The sequence below is a fragment of the Podarcis muralis genome, chromosome 3 (assembly GCF_964188315.1).
Source record: "Podarcis muralis chromosome 3, rPodMur119.hap1.1, whole genome shotgun sequence".
NCBI lineage: Eukaryota > Metazoa > Chordata > Lepidosauria > Squamata > Lacertidae > Podarcis > Podarcis muralis.
In genome coordinates, this window is record NC_135657.1 from 40,318,865 (window position 1) to 40,340,410 (window position 21,546).

The 21,546-nt window shown below is 45.5% G+C and overlaps 1 protein-coding gene across 2 annotated transcripts; it reads right to left on the reverse strand.

Moving 5' to 3' along the window:
- Positions 1-10,686: 10,686 nt before the first annotated feature.
- CYP1B1 (cytochrome P450 family 1 subfamily B member 1) lies at positions 10,687-21,297 on the reverse strand. 2 transcript variants are annotated; one of them, XM_028724236.2, is made up of 3 exons: positions 20,540-21,297; positions 16,075-17,070; positions 10,687-14,208 (listed from the first exon to the last, which is right to left on the reverse strand). In XM_028724236.2, the coding sequence occupies exons 1-3, from the start codon at positions 20,575-20,577 to the stop codon at positions 13,602-13,604; spliced, it is 1,641 nt and encodes a 546-aa protein (XP_028580069.2). In that variant the 5' UTR covers positions 20,578-21,297; the 3' UTR covers positions 10,687-13,601. The 2 variants fall into 2 exon arrangements, with proteins under 2 accessions (XP_028580069.2, XP_028580068.2); XM_028724235.2 differs by lacking the exon at positions 20,540-21,297 and having other exon boundaries at positions 16,075-18,275.
- Positions 21,298-21,546: the final 249 nt, after the last annotated feature.

Sequence of the window (21,546 nt, forward strand, 5' to 3'; positions counted from 1 at the left end):
CCCATACCTTTGGAAGCAATTTCCCCCAATACATTTATGTATGTTATTGTTAACCGATACTCATTTCTATGCACCCTTTCTCCTAACATATGCATTTTTGTAAAAACTGTGCAGTTGGGAAACTGCACTGCAAAATTCACAGAATTGCTAATTTTGAAGGATGGCTGTGTTTCAATTCTCCTATTGTTCCAGAAAGTGCAATTTTGGTATGTTCCCCTTTAAATGTGAACTGAATCTAATTTCTTCCCCAACCCTAATGAAGTCTGAAACCCCAGGGGGGAAAAGTCATTGGACTGGATTACTTCAAGCCCATTAAGAATGTAGCAGTTACTCATGTGCAGCAGGTATCATATGCCTGCATTAACACATTTCTTTACAGTAGACACCCATTCAGCCACATATTGTTGGTTATGCTGTAAAAGAATTATCAATCCACCAGTGGAGTCCAATCATGTGAATGCTTACTGAGAAGTATGACCCGTCAGGCTCTTCTTATGTTCTTATGCTAAGCAGGATTGTCTTGAATGCCACCCCAGACTCCTATTCAGATGGGTTTGTTGAGGCATGCCAACACTCCCAGTTCTCCATATGGTGGCTGGTTCACATGAAGCCTTATTTGTGAATGCACAACACCAACTTAAAGCATCGCCATATGTCTCAGGCATTGCCCTGTTTTGACTGGGCTGAAAAAAAGTGCAGCTAACTCTGGAATTGGTTTTAGTTTTAAATGCTGCTTTTTCTCCTTGGCAACATATACTCATGGGCTCTCTGTAGCAGAACACATCCATGATCGCCTTATTCCTTTTACAGTGGTACCTCGGGTTAAGAACTTAATTTGTTCTGCAGGTCAGTTTTTAACCTGAAACTCTTCTTAACCTGAGAGTACCACTTTAGCTAATGGGGCCTCCCACTGCTGCCGCGCCACCACCGTGCAATTTCTGTTCTCATCCTGAAGCAAAGTTCTTAACCCAGGGTACTATTTCTGGGTTAGCGGAGTCTGTAACCTGAAGCGTATGTAACCCGAGGTACCACTGTACAGACTTAATCAGCAATGAATAAGTTGTGCATCGGGGCCCTTAGGTGAATGTCACCAAGGAAATTGGAACATGGAAATCATGCATTTGTCTCTTTAAACACATTTCTACTAATATTAATTTGTAAGACTTTGCTGGGAATCTCCAAACATAAAATCCACTGCTGGCAATGGATGTCTTGATGGTCATTAATCGTCTTGAGAGTGACTAGGAAGCTAGTCTTCGTTGCCTACACAGGCATGAAAGGTTAAATTTATGTGCACTTGTTCTTTTCCTTTTTCTCTTGGAAAGTATGTAAGTTGTGGGAGAATTGCTCTTTAAGGCTGTTATTTTAATCTCTGGATTTTAAATAGAAATATAATATTTTATAAATCATGTATTTACATATGCTGTTCTTGAAACATCTGAAATTGAAATATTAAATGAGATTTGATGGAATTGCCTGCTGTGGTAGTATATTTCTATATGCATAGTGGCAAAGTGAGTTGCTTCAAGGCACTGCTTCTGGTGAACGACTGATCTAATGTAAAATTTATGCCTATTGGAGAAGGAACCTGAACTGAACATGGGCAGCATGTAGAGTCTGGAGAGTTTCAAGTCATAGCAGTGAAGCCTCAGTTGTCCTCACCCCTTCCCAGTTTCCACCTGCCCAAATCCACTTATATAAACAGTTTAATACAGGCAATTTGTTGCAGTCTGGGCATCTGACCAATTCTTGTTGGGATCTATGATTAGATAATCCTTTCAGACTTCACAGCATTAAACTTTGTCTTCCATAGGCAACAACTATCTTACTAAATGAATGCATTTGCATATTTGATATCTTTCAAGAGAAATAGATGGTCCTGATGGCAGCCCTTGTAAATCTTTACTATCCCGTCTGCGGTGGTGTTCCTATAGCGGAGATGGTATTACAACAAAATTGTGCATACTCCAGAACGTCCAAACCTTTTAAATATAGCTTTAAAGACCCATTTTCCCCTTCAGCACTCTGCTTCTTATCCACATTGCTACTGATTGCTTCAGCTTTGGTTTATCATCCAAGCTTGTGTCATGCCTACTGTTTCTGCTTCCTCCCAGTCACCTTCTGAAGGGATGACTGCTTAGAAAGGGAGAATATGGAATATTTTCTTGAATATGCACACTTCCTGTCTCATCTCTTTCTCTAGCTGAATAATCTGTGTACGCACATCCCTACCCCCCCAAAAAAACAACAATCCTGGGAACTGTAGTTTAAGGGTGCTGTGAATGATAGCTCTGATGATTCTTTATGGCAGCTGGAAAACATGCTTTTCAACATGGTGCATACACAGCTGTCTCCTGTAAACTGCCTTTTATCTATAGATCTCAGGGCGGTTCACAACATAAAATTACAACGCTATGTAGGGAAAGTCCACCTTTCCCAGTGCTGACTTGCCTGTCATAGCTGGGGCCGATTTGCATATGTAGCTTGCTAAAGATAGCTTTTACAAATACTGCTCAAAGCCACAAACAATTCAGGCACTGATAGGTTTCATATTTACATAACGCTGAAAATAGTTCCCTATTATATTCTATGCTTAACACAATAATGCTAGTGTTTTCACAGCTAATTGAGACTTGCTACAATAAGCTAGCAAGCATTATTTTCCATACATTCCAGAAGCTTCTGGCATCCATTTTGTGTCGTCTTTCTGTGTGATTTTGCTTCCTGGGAATGATGGCTTAGCCACAAAACACATCTAAAAAGGGGGAGCGGAGGAACGAATCAGCACCATTTCACTTATGCACGTTTAATATGCAGGCTGTACCGCTCTCCTTCCCTTAGGAGCAAAATAATCTGAACCACTTATTTGCTGAGCCACCCAGAAAACACAGTTGTGCTGCCTCCCTGCCATCTTTCTTGCCAAACCTAATGTAATCTTAAACTTGTGAGCTACCCAGCCAAGTTTTGAGCGACTTAGTACGTGGTTTTTATGCCAAGCAGACAGGCAAACCACTCAGCAGTGACCACAAGCTTGTCAGTAAGCTATACCTGACACAGAAGAGTCCCAGGGGCAGGAAGAAGAGCCATGATTCCCAAACTCCAATAGTGTAAAAGTGCTCAAATATCACATTGCACGTGTGTATCTTGCAGTGAAAGGTTGCTTGACTTCCACATCCTTATGTGCTCTGATTACACATATGTTTATATGCATTTGTGCACGTGTGTGTGTATATAGATATAGGTAGATAGAAGATATAAAAAAGTAAAGGGTCTGCATTACTTTTTTCCTTTCATGTTTACTTTATATGGTCAGTTTATTTCCCTATACCATGTGGGCCATGCAAGGGAGCAGATGTTATACATGTGGGGTGAAGTGATGGACATGAGGCAGGAGTTGATAATGCAGGTGAGCTGTGCACAGGTGGGCTGCATGCAAGCTGCCAGCCAGCCCTGTGGAGCCTCCTTTTATTGAGACACATATGCAAACCAGGCAGATACATTTTGGGCTGTGACCTTTACACATCTTCCGGTCCCAAGATAGTTGGGTGGCACAAAGTTATTTTGGCACCTGTTTCCACCGCGTCATTTTCCCCTTGCACAGTGTATGACGAAGGAGACAAAAGCTCTCAGAGACAAAGGTTACAGACAGGGCACCGCAGACCACTGAGACCGCAAAAGGGTAGACAGAGGGAATGATGTTCAGACAGCTGTGGCTTGTGTGTGGGGGGGGTGCCCCGCACCCCAAGGTCACGTGTGCAGGCAGACTGTGGCTGCCTGCTGGTGGGGAGTGTGCTCTCTCCGGACCCCACTCCCCACTCCCCGATCATCCCTACAGTGGGGATTTTGTAGAGTGTTAACAATGCTTACTATACTATATTGATCGTAGGATAAATGCATAGTTCTTGCTGCATGGTATTTGCATAGGCTGTTTTAGCACAGCTCCTCTTGTGACATATTCTGAAGTTGAGTTAGGAACTTGCATAGGCTAAAAGATAGTAAAACAATGGCTATAAATGGCTCTGTTTAAAACTCCCATTATCAGGAAGAGGAGAAACATAATATCACTCTCTAAGGAAACTGGTCTTGTCGTTTGAAATATTTACACTCGATGATGGAAAGCAGACTGCAATAAATTGCAGAAGAAAACCCATTTTGTGCTTTTTAATACTCCCCTGGCAGAAAAAGTTCCTACCATATGATATGGAAGCAATCTACCATGTCAGTCATACAAAGGCATGTGTTAACTGCTCTCACACAGCATTTATGGGTTTGGCAAAATGCATTTCTTACACGTGTCATTTGCCAGTGTTCTATTAATGGAAATAAATATAGCTTAGGGATATTTAGCCATCTTTTTATTTTATGGCTAAAGATTATTTCTTTGTCCAAATCACCACTCAAAGTAACTCATACTGCAGGGTCCAGCAAGGGGAGATCTGTGGGTACTATTGATATTATTACACATTGCAATGTTCACATAGTCCCTATTGATCTTGATAAGTGCATATACTGTAGCTGCATACTCTCCACACATTTAAAATGTGTTCCTTCCCCTGAAAATTCCTGGAATTTGTAGTTTATTCCTCACACTCTCTAAACAAACTGCAGCTTCCCGGCTTCTCAATGGGGAAGCAACATGCTTTAAATGTATGGCCATAATTTATGGCACAGCCATAAAGCTGATAAAAGTACACATTCCCAGGTGCCAACAAATCCAATTGCCAGGGGAACACTGGTGGACCAGCCCTTCTTGTTCTGGTGGGTAATAATGAGGCCTTTAAGTTTTATTGTTGCTTGTTTGTGATGATTAGACTAAATTGAAAGGGTAAGAATCACGTCTGGAGGGATGCGGGTGGCGCTGTGGGTTAAACCACAGAGCCTAGGACTTGCTGATCAGAAGGTCGGCGGTTCGAATCCCCGTGATGGGGTGAGCTCCAGTTGCTCAGTCCCTGCTCCTGCCAACCTAGCACTTCAAAAGCACGTCAAAGTACAAGTAGATAAATAGGTACCACTCCGGCGGGAAGGTAAACGGCGTTTCTGTGTGCTGCTCTGGTTCGCCAGAAGCGGCTTAGTCATGCTGGCCACATAACCTGGAAGCTGTACGCCAGCTCCCTCGGCCAATAAAGCGAGATGAGTGCCGCAACCCCAGAGTCCGTCACGACTGGACCTAATGGTCAGGGGTCCCTTTACCTTTACCTTTAAGAGACACTCTGTAAGAAAGGGGCAGGGAACCTGTGGCCCTCTGGATGTTGATGGGAGTTGGAATCCGAGAAAATCCAGAGGGAGGGATATTCTCCCTCTTTGCTGCAAGATAATACTTATTGAGACTGGGGAAATAAGAGGGCTGTTGCTTTCAGGTTTTTTGTAGTGACTATTGCAAGGGACTAAATGCCAAATTTGAAGAAATTTGAAATAGGAGAAGTTGGATACTTTTTTGAAGGGATTCCTACTTCAGATTAGTAACTTAAACTTTGCAGGTTTGTTTGCATTTTGAACGCTAGCACCAATATGGTAAGGCAGCCCCACTATGGAAAGGACACTAAACACCTTGTCCACTATGATACTACTCCCAGTATTTCCATTTTTATACTAGAGCACAGCGCTACATGAGGAGCACTGCCAGCTGCTGTGTGCACATACTCTAGGAGTGCTATACGAAGAGAGAGTTGTAGAAACATATTCACGCTGAAAAACCTTCAGTCATACTGACTCTGGTCAACACAGGCCGAGACTGTCCCAGGGGTCAAGCCTGCTTTTGGGATCCTGTGCGTAGCTGTGCATTTTTCGTCCTGATTGAACTGGCAATTGCTGTTGAAGGGAGCGCTGGGCCAGCAGTACAGAAGGTTCCCATTAGTGCCGAAAGCAGAAACATGTGGGAATGTCATGAACAACTTGCTGGCTCATTTCAGCCTCAGGGGTGCCTGATTGATCACTTGAGGCTGGCCAGTCCCCTTCATTACGCACGGCAGAAGGGGGCAAATATGCATGAAATAGCCTGAAAGTTGCTCTAAAATAACAGAAGATACAAAAGGGGGAGGTCACATTGCTCTCTATTCTGCCTGTTGCATCTGTTATTGTCATCTGTCTTGGGAGACAACAGAGGAGTGTGCCTTTTGGGGTGAAGTCAAACTGTTGGAGAGTTACACTGCCTGTTATTGCATCATTGATAATAATAATGCACATTTCAGAGGATCAGAGTTCCTAATAGACAATGGCCTGGGTTGCACGTTTAGGAGTAAATGTGCCCCATTCTTGCCTTATGGATCTCCATGCAGCCTATAGCTTATGGTGTTGTACAAAGGCTTTTGGCTTATTTCTAGCTTACCGCTCATAGTTTGATTGAATAGTTTGATTTGGAAATAAACCACAGTTCAGGTTTGGAATGCACCACAAGCTATAGTACTGAGCTGCACAGGGAGGTGGGGGGAGAGGGAGAAGCCATGCAAGAGTTCGTGTGAGCAGATAAAGGCATGTTCACCCTTAAACCATCATTTAGGTAATACTGTGACTTACGGTACATACAATTGCCAGGGTATTTGTACATGCTATATCAACAATACCTTCAACAATCCTGTTAGGTGTGCCAGCCTCACAACAGGTAGCTGGTTGCAGGCTTGTTTAAGCCTCTTACTATTTGGTTCCTGATAAGTCCCACTTATATCCCTCTTAAAGGAATAAACACGACACAATCTTGTGTAAAGTATATAAAAGATTACTCACATCATCAGTTCACATTTGGATCCCTGAAGGCACACTTAGTTACAAAGTATATACATTTGGATGTACCCCATGGGGGGGATAATCCCAGTGACTGCAGACTAGCAGTCACTGCAGCTCACACGAAGAAAGGAAGATGGAGAAGAGTTGAAAAGAAGGGAAGTGTGCTGCGTGCCTTGCCCTTTTGTTACCTGAACAGGTAAGGTCATGCCCACCTCTAGTCACATGCAAGAGGAAGGATGTTCCAGGCCAGGAGGAAACAGGAAGTTTTCGACTGGCTGGACCAAACATTCCCCCGCATGTCTTCTCTAGGAAAACAAGGAATGTTGTACTTGACTGCTACTTATGTATCACATCCCACATGATTCCCATAGGGCAATAGTAGTTTGCTGAAGGCCAGCTATTAATTCATGGTGAAGGAGAGATTTGAACTAGGAACTTCCTAACCACTGGGGTAACATCAGGAAAAGCTTTCAGAAGCAACAGCTTCTTACCTTAACTTACCTAAATGTAACTATTCGGGGGGGGGGGTGCACTGTCATCTGTTTTTTATACTCGTTCCCCCACCCTCCTTTGGTTGGCTTTTTCAGAATGAGTTCCTTCTCCATGTTGTTGTTGTTGTTGTTTAGTCATGTCCAACTCTTCGTGACCCCATGGACCAGAGCACGCCAGGCACTTCTGTCTCCCACTGCCTCCCGCAGTTTGGTCCTTCTCCATAGCAGGGGTGAAAAACCTTCCCTTGGGCATAATCTGTTGGGGGCGCTGGGCGGTGATAGGCAGGGGCTCCCCATTATTTCTTTCTGAGACCTACACCCTCTGATTAAATGTGGTCAAGATAGTAGCTCTAGTGTAGGGATGGATGAACCAGTCTATTTCTGGTATTTAATGTAATTGCATATACAGTGGTACTTCTACTTACACGCACCTCTGGTTACATATCCTTTGGGATACGCACATGGCAAACCCAGAAGTATTTTTCCAGGCTTTGCTGTGCGCGAATGTGCAGAAGCGCTCTACAGAACAGGCACCTCTGGTTGCAAAAACCTTGGGATCTGACCAGAGCTCTGGAACGGATACTGTCTGCAACCGGAGGTACCACTGTACTTTTGAGCCCAGAACCATATTGGGACATTCAAAAAGTGCCAAAGGAAACAGTTAACCCAGAAAGTGTAGATCTAGCTCCTTTGCATCAGATATTTGCGAATCCCCAAACAATTCTGCTTTGAAGTGTCTGCCATTGCCAGATCAGCCTTGCACCATTCGGTAGCCTCAGATATTTTGAATCACAACTCCCATCAGACCTAGCCAGCATGGCCGTGCTAGCTGAGACTGATGGGAATTGTAGTCCAATACATCTGGAGGGCCCCAAGTTGTGGAAGTTTTGTTCTCCCCAAGTTTTGTTCTCCCTGTGCCACTCCATCCTCAGACACAGAGACTTTGTTTACATTTGGCTCTTCCCATTTTCCCTCTACCTGATCCCGCTTAACAATACTGAGACTTAGCTTCTGTTGTAGGTTTCCTTTCCCCCTCCAGAGTGGATTAACTGCTCTGCAAGGGGCTCAGTGTTGCCAGCATCCTTGTCACGCACTTCAGAAGGTACTGTTTGGCATCAACATGCAGGATGTTAGTAGGATACACAAGAGAGACAGAGAATGCATTTAAAACAGAAACAGCTTCAGGGAGGGAAGCTACTTCCCTTTTGTTCTTGCATCACTTGCACCGTTTACCCCACAAGGCACATTGTTCTGGACTGTAGATACAGGTCTGCCTTCTCACCTCTGCCAGAAGACAAGAGGCCAATGCAGTTGTATCTCGCAGCAAGCTGCAACATGAGCCAGGGCTTCAGACTGAAGCTGCTCAACTGAACTGAACCTCAGCAACAGGAAGGAAGCACCGTCTCGCTAGACGCAGGAGAAATCCCCCAAACAAAGCTTCTTTTCCAGTCCAGAGGGTTTCTAGGAAAAGATTTTAATCTTCAGATCTATTGTTTTGCTTGATCAATCATCTCCAGAGACATTCAATCCAAAATCCACAACTGAGGGGAAAACCTGTATTAAAAATTAAAGCTATGTTTATACAAACCCAGAGGCAAGAAACCATGCAAGTTTGATTTGATTTTATTTTAAATGGATGCTTGCAGGATGCAGGCTCCATTTTGGCCCCTGGCATCCTCAGGCAGCTGCCAGAGCTTCAGTGCCCCAGCAAAGCCCACCAGCATTGACTTCTGGACCTTCCCTTCAGGAAGCAGAAGCCCTGGAGCGACACTATATTAGGTGGCCCAGGGTATTGTGGGAAATTAAAATGGAAGCTCCCAACAATCTTTGAAGCATCTTGAGGTTTCCACAATCCCATAGCTTGTAAAGTTACCAGCTTGGAACTAGCTTTTTAATAGCAGCTTGATCTGCAAAGGGGTGTACGGAGCGTTAGGGGAGGGATAGTACCCCTGGAGGGGGGGAAATGTTATGTTCCTTCGTGATAGTTTGTCCACATTTGGTCCTCACCCTGCACCCTGTGGCTCCTGGCAAATGTCAGCAGTTGACAGGGGCCACACCCAGGCTTCAACTGGCTGGCTGGGTGAGGGTAGTCGATGGGTCTCAAACCCTGCTAGGGACTTCCCTGCATGTGAAAATAGGCTCTGGTGGATTGAGTGTACAAGACCAATAGTGGGTCCAACGGCCAAGAAGACAGTTTCTGCACATACTTTAGTGGGAAGTGAGGGGCTGATGGGGCTCGTGAACCTGGGAAGGAGAAGGATAACTCTTATCCTATATTTCCACTGCCTTGTGCGACATCTTCTGGAGAAGAAAAGGCTAAGGGACAAACCCTACACAAATCTAGAGTAAAGTAGGTAAATGGTGTGAAGACTCAAGTGGGGCACAGAAGACAAGCTTAGTTTTCTATGCTTGGAAGCTAGATTCTCAGTACAGGAAATCTCATAGAACAGAGATAGCCAAAGGGGCTATTTCCAGGATGTTTGGACTACAAGTTCCACCAGCCTCAGTCAGCATGACCAATCATAATGGAAGATGGGAACTGTAGTCCACAACACATTGGCTACCCATCCTAAAGCCTGGGCCAACATAGCAAGCAAAACACCAAACCCATGCAAGGAAGTAAACCTCTGCAAGTACAAAGTACCTGCAGTATATAACTGGGTGTTTTGTCTTTACCATGTTGGCGCTGTGGGTTAAACCACAGAGCCTAGGACTTGCCGATCAGAAGGTCAGCGGTTTGAATCCCCGCAACGGGGTGAGCTCCTGTTGCTCAGTCCCAGCTCCTGCCAACCTAGCAGTTCGAAAGCACATCAAAGTGCAAGTAGATAAATAGGTACCGCTCCAGCGGGAAGGTAAACGGCGTTTCTGTGCGCTGCTCTGGTTTGCCAGAAGCGGCTTAGTCATGCTGGCCACATGACCCGGAAGCTGTATGCTGGCTCCCTCGGCCAGTAAAGCGAGATGAGCGCCGCAACCCCAGAGTCGTCCACGACTGGACCTAATGGTCAGGGGTCCCTGTCCCTTTACCTTTACTTTAAGAGCTTTCTACTTCTCCATTGAGGACGATGTTGGGATTAATATATTTCTGTGAGGGGGTGGCAAACTGTTCCTGTTGAAATAACAAGAGAGGTACAACATGAGGATATCATCTTATCTCCTCATAGTTTAAATTGCATGTTATAGCAACAGTGAGCAGGAGTTTGCTCTGAAGCGATGGTGTGATAGAATTTGGAACTGGGCAAGCTTATGCAGCAGTGTAGGCTTGCCAGGGGAGAAATAAAGGAAGACACGTTTAAGGAAAATTTTATGCCTTTTCTTTCCCTTTCATCAATTTGAATACTTAAGACCCTTCACTCTTACAGTGATCTCTTTAGAGAGACTCTTTGGTTTAAGCTTGGATTCACGTATCCTAAGAAATAAATTGCAACTAGACTTTCATATAGTACATCAGAAATTGATTCGCAGTATGTGACACTAGTTGTTTTATTTTAATTTATTTGATTGGTTGTGTGTGGTTGTGTGAAAAGAAAGTTTTCTTTACTCTTTCATTAAAGTAATAATCTATCCTAAAACAACAACAAGAACAACAACCCAGGTCTAATACTTGCTGTCAAACAAACCAAATGTAAAAATACAGTCAATCTGGTAAACCAGGATTTAAAAATCATTACGTAATCAAAATGTAATTACTACCAGCCTGATATATTTTAAAGCTTTTATGAAAAATAAAATAAAATACAAAATTACAATCAGCATGTATTAAAATAAACTCAATGATTCTTGAGTTATTGGGAACTATTATGTTAGGAGCATTTACACTGCCTATAATATACAGATGAATCATATTTACAGACATAGCATTGGAGGGAAATAGTACTATCCTAAATGACAGATCTAATGTAGACCTGAGCATGAAAATGTTTCATGTAGTACAGAGCTTTTCACAGATGCAGGCTAAGTTCTGCAATACCAAATTTTATTTTTATAATCTACAAAGTATCTAAGCATACTACCCTTCTATCGATCTTAACTCTGTTTTTAAATTTCTGCTTTATGTTCTCTAAAACGGTGACGATGGAAGAGCACTAGATAATGCACATTTATTGCTATCTTGTTGACAGATCTTGTTGAGTTTAATGACAATATATGTGTAAGCACTATTGTTTCATTCGGCTACAGAGTTCAGTAATGCATTGCGAATCAAGTAAAACACATTTTCACTTGTAAATCTATTGCTTCAGAGGTAATGCAACCTTTAGAAGGTGAATGTTTCAGCAGGGCTTGGGTCAGAAGTTTCGGAAGCACTGCCAGAAAAGCAACTCAACTACAGACAGATTTTCCTTCTGTTTTCAGATTAAAGCCACCCATTTAGTCCTTGGTCTAGCTCCTGACAGCTGGATGGGGAGACACCCAAGTAATTAACATGATTGACATAAGCTTACAGGACCTTAGCTATGGAGGGGAAAACATAATATTTTTTCATGAGCCACCACATCCCTATGCAGATATGGTTTTAATAGTGGGGGACTGGGATCACGATGACCCATGCCCTCATTTGAATGTCATCAGTATGCTGAGCATCACATTTCAAAAAGGAGCCTACACAAATTGAGACCAGTGCACTCGGGTCTGGTTTGCAACACCTTTAACTCCCAATTTTGAAGGGTAATGACCAAACAGGTTTTCCTATTCAAAGCAATTCAAGTTCAAAGCCTAAGTGGGGATAAAAGAGGCGGGGGTGGGGGGCAAATTGCCACAACTCTAGATTAGGAATTAACTCTATATTGAAGGCAACTGCAATTCTATTTATTTTAAATGGAAGATGGATGAGGTCCTCAGTCCTTTTATCACTCATCGGTGCAGAGCTTGGGTGGGGAACCTGTGGTCTCCCAGATGTTTGGGACTCCCCATCAGACCCAGCCCATCATGGATGGTGGAAGTTGGGAACCCAAGAGCAACTGAGGGACCTCATGTTCCCCACCCCTCGTAGCTGAGCTTGATTCAATTAGAGTGAGAAGCCCAGAACTGATTTAACAGAATCCAATCCTGGAAGGAAACACACTAATTAAGAAGCCTTTTGGCTTCAGCAGCATGCATGAGTGCTTCCAGTTTTTTATTCAAATTGTTTTAAAATGCAGAACCAACCTTAATTAGCACTTTCCATATTATTTATATATATGCATTTATCCAAATTAATAACATCCCTATTTATGAATGTATATCAATGAGTGACACTAAGAGCACTCAACCAATACAACCTAGGTTATCAAATGCAATTCTTTCCCAAATATTACTTTAAAACATTGCCTTACATCGCTATGTGTGATAGTCTGAGGTAAGCAGACGATTTATTCAACATCTTTTAACATCACTGCCTCAATCAAGATTTGTTATAACAGACGCAATGCACAATGAGTGCCTGCTTACTTTAGAAAATGTCAATAATATTTGAGAATGAAATTGTGCTTATATTTAAAATCTCTTCAGACAAAAACATCTGGAATGTCAATGGAGAGCTATTTTATAACCAAGGCATTGAAATACAATTGTCATTCACAGCTACAATCCCAACTTGTACCTTTGGCAGTATGGGGAGTAGCTGTATCAGATGGTAAAGCACCATTTTTATTTTTTATTTAAAAAGGATAAAAAAAATTGTTGCCCAGATAGCTGGGGATAGAAAGGGACTTCACCCCATCATATTTTAAATTTTAGCATTATAGTGCTTGCACACTTTCACTTAAGTGGTATTTCACCAATGTAATAAAAACAGTAACAATAATAGACATAAACCCTTGTAAAGCACTTTAAATGTGCTAATTAAAAAGACTGTAACCGGGATGATAAAATGGTGCCTGCAACCGTAGTGAATTGTGCTGTGTTGATTCAACTGCATCATACGTCAAACTGGTTGTGTCAAAATCCTGCCCTTTCTAAAGTGACGGAAGAGCAGCACAATCTCCACTGGTCTAGAGGTCTTCTTCTGCAAAGTCAGACTTCCTGCGGTCTGAGAAAAGACTGAAGAACTGCAGGAAAATATAGGATAGGATGACAAGGATTGGATGGCACCATCATGTGGATGCTCCATAAAAAAATGAGTAAACGAAGCATGGCAATCCCAAACTAAACACTACTGTGGAAGGAACTTCAGATTTTTAAAACAACTTTGGAGAATGCCCTTTTTGCTTCTGCCTGGCAAGAAATGCAGAGGTAATGAAATATCAATGGTTAAAACCAAATCCATATTTGAAAATTAATGCATTGTTTTACTTCATTTTCATGCTACTACCTCTCCAGAATACATTATATTTCAATGTGTTTCATTTAAATATAAAAAGGCAAAGGCAAATGATCCTTATAAGAGGACTACAGACAGTGTTCCAACTTCAACGTTTACATATCTGGGAGGCAATTTTCAGAATCCTTTTCTGCCTGAAGTCTCTGTACGGTGCTATCCAGCAAATCCATGTTATCTCGAAGTGTGACGTTGAGTTCAAACGGCTTGGGTTTAATAGTCAAGCCATAGGTGAAATCCATTTTCGTGTCTTCCTTTGGATTAGCACTGAAATTGCACTGGTGTACGAAGATGGCAATAAAGAGGAAGAGCTGCACTTTAGATAACTCTTCCCCAATGCACCGACGTTTGCCCAGCGAAAAAATCATCACACTGCTGGTGAGATCTTTGTTAAGGAATCCATTCTCATCCAGGAATCTCAATGGGTTAAACTCCTCTGGGGAAGGCCATTTCACCGGGTCGTGATTTACTGACCACTGGTTGACAAAGACCACGGTATCTTTGGGGATGCGGTAGCCCATTAAGGTGGTATCAGCCACAGTGGAGTGGGGAATGGTAACTGGCACAAAGCTGCTGAAACGCATGGATTCGTAAAGGAAGGCCATGACGTAAGGCAAGTGGGGCTGGTCCTCAGCAGAAGGCAAGCGGTCCCTGCCGACAACTTTATCGATCTCTTCTTGCAGCTTAGCCTGTACCTCTGGGTACCTGGTTTAAAAAAACAACAACACAGTTGGGAAATTTTCTCTCAACTCTTCTGAAAGAAAAGGTTACCTGGGCAAATGTATGTCCCAAACCAATGTATGTCCACTGGTAAAATGTGGGGAGGATGAATTGGCAGGTGGGATGGAAGTGTGACCACCTCTTGTGCCTCCAGGTCCCCCCTGCAATGTACCCCCAGCAGCCTCTCATGCCCTCAGTCTGCTCCAGTGGGTCCCCAACCTCCCAAGCATGTTTCAGGTCAAGGAGAGGAAGGGACGTTCCATTAACACAAGCAGGACAGGCAACTGGATAGCACCCATATCGGCTCTATGAATGTGAAGAGACTAATTTCTTCCCCTTGCAAATTTCTGTTTGGTCTATTTTTATATAACTTCTCACAATAGTACAAAAGCCTGTTTGCCAAAATTGAAGTAAAAATCTATGTTGTTTCTTTACTTGCTCTTAATAGAACAATCTTTGCCTCGTTCCAGGTTGGGGAAGGGATAGTGTCAGTGTTAATTACTGAACTGTTTTTTGTGTTAATCTGCTTGCAAACTGTTTGCAAAATTTCGCTGTTAACCCACCAGAGCCTTGAGATATTTAATCTCATATTTGAGCTTTTACTTCTTGCATTGTTAAACAATGAATCAAAAAATAATATATATTCTGAAACTGTGAGGACTTGCATTCTATCTAAAAACGTTCAACTATCAACATCTGTCTCTTTTCTCCCAATGAATATACTAGGTGTCCAGAAGAGATAATAATTGACTCAATACAGTTTTAATGGCTTCATATCAATAGCTAATACCCAATACTGGGCTAATCTGTACATGGAAATCTATTTAGTGCATTACACATTTTGGCCTCAGGGTAGGATCCAAATTGGTTTTGTTTTGTTATCCTGCAGACACACAAATTGTTTTGAGCAGCTAGGTTAAACTAGGAGCCCTTGACAACAGCATTGGGTTGAAGTAAGAGGGCTGAGCAATGGTTTGGAAAAGGGGCTGATGAACCACTATTTTTTTGCCATATGACCTGTTCTTGTATGTCACATTATGAAAGGAAACATCCAATTAAAGGGGAGGAAAAGATATTTTGGAACAACTTTCAGTTTGCTGAAATTCTATACAGCAAGATGATGCTTCATTGTTCTAAAAGAGCACAATTGCATCTTAATGGAGGATACCAAACTGAAATTCAAGCACAACCCTGGAAAGTAAGAGTTCTGTACCATATTTTGTTAGGCTAATTTGACTCCTAACAGGATCTGGTGGCCATTCATTTTCCAAGGATAGAATGGGGGAACCAAAAGACCCAGATAATCACACAAGTCCAAATTCAATAAGAAATTGGATTTCTCAAAGAATGCGCAGCCAATGGCATGTGCACCTCACCTATCACCTTCAACTTTATGGGACGGTACATTCAGCTTTCTCTACATGGTTGGAGAACCTCAGCTCAAGAGGCAAATATAGGCCTCCAGGCTTCTTTGTCCTTCAGCATTGCACTCTCCTTGAGAGTTTGTGCGCACTCCGATCCATAAAGCCTTTTGCTCACTTGGATGGGGGGGTGGGATGTGCAAGTGTATGTAGAAACTGGCCGAACAATGTACTAAGTTAGAATTCCCATTCCTTGCTCTGCCCCCATTTTAGCCTCATCCCTCCCTACCCGCTTATGCGGCCCTCGGAAAATTGCCCAGTGGGGAATGTGGCCCTCGGGTTGAAAACAATGCTTTTTCACCGCCTCTTGGAGGAGATCAGCTTCTTTTCGGGTCCCCAGTTCCGCTACCTGAGATTCTCCGAGGGTCAAGAGGCGCTTTTGCCTCTCTGCGCCCCCCATCCCACCCCACCCCGCGGCCCAGCAGCTCACCTGATGAGGAAGATCAAGAGCCACTGCAGGGCGGTGGAGAGCGTGTCCTGGCTGGCGCCGAAGATGTCGGTGACGGTGGCGGGCACGTGCTCCAAGGGCAGCGCGGGCTGCGCCTGCTGGAGGCGGAGGAAGGCGTCCATGAGGTCGCGGAGGGCGGCGCCCGGGCGGAGGCTGCTCTGGTGCTGCACGAACTTTTGGCGCACGAAGCTGTAGAACTCGTGGTTGAGGGAGCGGAAGGCGCGGAAGGCGGAGCGCACCGGGTTGGGGAAGCGCTGCAGCCAGGGCAGCACGTCCACCAGGCTGCCCGCGCCCACCGTGCGCCCGAACTGCTCGTTGCGGCCCACCAGGCGCCGGAACTCGGCGTCGGCGTGGCTGTAGCGGCGCCCGAAGCACAGCGCGCTCATGACGTTGGCCACGGCCACCACCAGGCTCCTCGACGGGTCGACGAAGGCGCCACCGGCGCACGCGCGCACCAGCAGCCGCACCACGGCGCGCGCCTCGGCCACCAGGGGCCGCTCCAGCAGGCGGCGCGCCGAGAAAGCGCGCACCGTCGAGTGCGCCAGGCGCCGCTGCAGCTTCCACAGCTCCGAGTAGCCGCCGAAGGCCAAGCTGCGCCCGCCCGACACCAGCTGGAAGGAGGGGAAAGGCGGGCGGCCCGCGAAGGCGGCCCCCTGGCGGATGAGCGCCTCGCGGATGGCGCGCTCGCCGCTCAGCACCACCACGGGCCAGCCGCCCAGGCGCAGCTGGAAGACGTGGCCGTAGGTGGCCGCCAGGCGCCCGAAGGCCAGGTGAGGCGCGCTGCCCAGCTGAGCCGCGTTCCCCAGCAGCGGCCACGGGAACGGGCCCGGCGGCTCCAGCCTCCGCCGCCGCCGCCGCTCTTGCAGCAGGAGCCTGGCCGCGTGGAAGGCGGCCAGCAGCGAGAGCAGCAGCAGCAGCAAGCCCTGCACCGGGGGCACGCCGGCCGGGAGCCCCTCTTCCAAGGCGCGGGGGCGCACGCTGCGGAGAAAAGAGCGGAGGGTTACAAGCAGAGACAGGCGGCACAGCCTGCGGCGGGGAAGCGCCCCCGCCACCCGCGCGTCAGGCCGCAGGTGCATTTTTAAATGCGGCGCCATTGAAAAAGAGGGAAAAACTGTTATGTACCAAAACTTCCTGCACGTGCAGTTTCCTTTGTGTGGAAAGGGATCCCCACCCCCAATTGAGGGCCCTCAGACTTGCAAGCCTGCCATAGACACTCGGCATCCAGCATTCGCAGCCTGTCCTACATAATAATAATACTTGGAGCCCGCGCAAGTTAGTTTTAGGCAGCATGTGCGTGTGTGTCTGAAGGGTAAATACACTGACTTAAACCGACTCTGTGTTTTCTTAACGGAAGTGTATGTTAATTGGTTGCTGTAACAAGTGTATTGGTTTGTAGCTAATAAAGCCTTTTTGCTATCAAGGATCTTAACTCTAATGTTGATGGTGCCCTTAAACGCACTTGCTAAGAAGTAAACCCCAGGAAACAAGGAGATTTAAGTCCAAATAAACAGGTACAGGATTGCACTGTGAACCAAATATTGAAAACAAGGGCTACACTCCAGTATAGAGTGTGTACACTTTTCTAAGTGTATATAGCAAAAATGCTATTTTTGGAGTGAATTTTGAGTAAGCTTTAGCTGTAAGTATCTAGTACTTTACAAAAGCAAGTGTGGTAATTTCTGGGGGAACTTGTTTTTGCATAAGTTGGGAAGTTTATTGCAGAATCAGAAACATTCATAATCAAGTATAATAACACATTCATGATCTCCATGGTTTTCCCCTCCATGTTGGAAAAGCAGGCTTTAATCTAGTGTATGTGAGAGGATCATTGAATGCATGCTTGCATTAAGTACAGGCTTTAGTTTAAACCAAGTTGTGTGTGTGTTTTTTTAAAAAATGATCTGTAATATAGCTAAAGAGTCAACAAATAAAAGAATCAGTTTCCTTAAAATTAAATTTTTTAAAAACATTTTTAAAAAATAAAGACCATCAATTTCCATCCACCCTGCTCTAAACTTCATCTTTGGTTTGTGCTTTTGGAAAGCTTCCCAGAATTCTGCCAGAAAAAAGGCATGAACACTCCATGAAAATTTGCACTTGGAAATGTTATGTGGGAATTCATCATATTTGTGCATATCTATGCACTGTTTCAGGCAGGAACCTAGCAGTGAAGTAAGAAAACTTGCAGTACTTAAACAGCATGTAAGCATCCATCCCATCACTTCAAAAATAAGGTGTTCTGCACAATAAGTTAGATTGAATTCAAGCAGAGCCATGAATTGCTTTCATAATGGTACTTTAAAACAACCCTCTTCTCCTGACCATTAATTGCTTGCCCAAATAAAAAAGGGATTGCAGCTTTTCAAAATGATACTTAGCTTTTGGTCTCACTAGTTTCAATAGGATGTACTATACTCCCAAGTAAGTGCAGAGCGTCACATCCTTACTTGAAACAAAGCCCATTGATTTCACTGGAACTTGTGTGGAAACTTAAGATTACAAGCTAACCTTCAGGTTGCAGTTGTATATCCTGATACTAAACACATAGCAGTTACCCAGTTCAGTGTTTGTTTTGTTGTAAGTGGTAAAGGGACCCCTGACCATTAGGTCCAGTTGTGACGGACTCTGGGGTTGCGGCTCTCATCTCGCTTTATTGGCCGAGGGAGCTGGTGTACAGCTTCTGGGTCATGTGGCCAGCATGACTAAGCCACTTCTGGCAAACCAGAACAGCACACGGAAACGCGTTTACCTTCCCGCCTGAGCGGTACCTATTTATCTACTTGCACTTTGACAGGCTTTCGAACTGCTAGGTTGGCAGGAGCAGGGACCGAGCAACGGGAGCTCACCCCGTTGCGGGGATTCAAATCGCCAACCTTCTGATCAGCAAGTCCTAGGCTCTGTGGTTTAACCTACAGCGCCACCCGTGTCCCTTTCAGTAAGGTTTACTTCCAGGTAAATGTGTATAGGTTTCAGCCTCAAGACCCACCAAAGGCAATGGGAAAAGTAATTTATGATTGATTGTTTGTAGGATTGGGACCAATATGCAGAAATCAAGTCAATGCAATTTACCATTGATAGGACTGGGGTAGACGAATAGTTTGGGGGTAGTGCCAGAATGACTGAGTTCAATGAGACTATCAAGAATGGAAAGTGGAGGTGTGGGATCTTAAGGTGATACCCAATGTTCTTCATAAGCCAATGTTCTTCAATGTTCTTCTGAATCAGTAGAGCCAATGATTTCAGTGGATCTACTCCTGAGTGTGACTTAGTTGGCTGTCACCCTTATGCTGTAGATTGGCCACACTCAAACCAGTAGCCTTAGAAAGCCACTTCTAGAAACTTTCAGAATCTCGGGTTCTGGACTTGTATCCACGGCCATGGTTTTTTAAACCACTCTTTTACCCACACAATTCTGCACTCTAGAATTGTGGGCAGGGGAGTGTCCTTCCCATCCCTCACCCTCAGCATGTGTGCAAAAGGTGGGTTGAAGATGGAAACAAGAAGATGGAAACAAGTCAGCATTCACACTTACAAATGATGCTGCAAGATCCCTTATCCTACTGCAGGTGGAAGGGATATAACAGCAGGGGGCAAATGAGAGCCAAGGACTCTTCTCCACCTATGCTTGCCAACTTAGGGCAACATCTGCATCTGAGACCTCTAGTCCATGGAAGCTGATGCCATAATAGATGCATTCACCCAGGAGTGCCAACTTGAATAAAATATTGGGGAGGGGCTAGGTAAACCTACCACACATAATCGATCACATGACACACTACATGCACACCATTTGAATGGCAATGCCCCTTATCTCGGGGGGCAGCCCCTCAAATATTTTATGGGGAGGATTGAAGCCCCTGGCCCCTAGGAGGTGGCTGCTATGTACAGTGGTACCTCGGGTTAAGAACTTAATTCGTTCTGGAGGTTCGTTCTTAACCTGAAACTGTTCTTAACCTGAAGACCACTTTAGCTAATGGGGTCTCCCGCTGCCGCCACACTGCCACTGCGTTATTTCTGTTCTTATCCTGAAGCAAAGTTCTTAACCCGAAGCACTATTTCTGGGTTAGTGGAGTCTGAAACCTGAAGCGTCTGTAACCTGAAGCATCTGTAACCTGAGGTACCACTGTACAGTATTCGCCTGTGCTGCAGAAGTCTTTGCAGTTTTTGCTGCCACAAGCTAAGGCAGCTACACCTCTTTAAAGCACCCCAGGTTTTCACCCAAAGACTTGGGGACCTAAGCAAACCAACTTATTGGGGTGAGACTCAAAGCAGCTATTTGGGTAAACGCCCTTAAGAAGGGAAGTATATGTTGGAGGGGCACCCCACCCCAGGAGGATCCATTGCCTCAAAAAGGCACGACTGGCCGTTTCCTCGCACAAGCCACCCCCATATTAAAAAGGACGGGACGGGGACGGGAAATTGCTTGTTCGCAGGATCGGGGACTCACCTGTTCACCAAAGCTTCTGCCACATCTCTCTGACTCATCCTGCCTCCGGCCAAGACCCGAGCTCCGCACGCACACAGCAGTCCCTGCCTGGGGTAGGACGAGCGAGCGGTTTCGAAAAGATCCCGGTCGCTCCTCGGCTCTGGGCAGCAGGTCCTTCGCGCCGGCCAATCAGCGCCAGCTTCGGCCCCCGATCCCGGCCGCGCTGCGCTTGCCGCTGCCGCCCACCAGCTCCGCCTGGCGGGGTCTCCCTCGGGCTGCTTCGGGAGGAGCAGCGCCTTGCGACGAGGGGAAGCCCAGGCAACTCTCTTGCTTCCTCGACGAGAGACCTGGCGAGCCGTCTCCTCTTCTCGCTCGCTCCGGGCCCCGCGAGGAAAGTGGAGCTCGCAAGTGCCGTGCAAAAAAGCAGCCCCCAAAGCTTCTCTCGGAGCTGGAGGTAGGGGAAAGCCCTCCTCTGCCCCCGGAGGCTGGAGAAGTTTCCTACCCTCGGCGTGTGTCACCTCCCCGTTGCGTGCGGAGTCCGCCTGGCGTGATCTGCGGCTGATGGGAAGCCTCTGGCCATCTCCTCCCCTCCCCGGGCGCGCACGCGAGATCCGCAGGGAAACGGAGACGGAGGAGAGCGCCGGGCCAAAGGGCCCCCCGCGCTGCTTTCCCAGGACGGAGCTCAGCCCGGTACTTCCCTCGCTCCCTCCCTCGAGTTCTTAGAGAGGCTTCTGTTTCCCAGGCTGGCTTTGCAAGGTGTGTGAGGACTTGCCAGCTTCAGCCACCCCCCGCCCCCGCCGGGGTATCAGAGGGTGAAATTAGAGGGTAGCGTTGGGGGCTTGTTTTGATGCCAAATCCCTTTTTGAAGCTACACTCAGATCTTTGACCACTTGGGCACAGCATGGCCAGAATGCTACCTCTGAAATTGTAGCTGAATCCTAGGAGCTGAGGTCCCTTCAGCCCACCCATCAATAAAATAGTTGAGGGGGCTAGCCCCACCCCAAAGTTGAGGGGAAATCCCATTCAAA

Coding starts and splice junctions, on each gene's coding strand:
- CYP1B1 (XM_028724235.2), bottom strand. CDS start 17,186: ATGGCGCCGCATTTAAAAATGCACCTGCGGCCTGACGCGCGGGTGGCG. Junction 14,209..16,074: donor CTCTTGATCTTCCTCATCAG/GTGAGCTGCTGG, acceptor TTTTTAAACCAG/GTACCCAGAGGTACAGGCTA.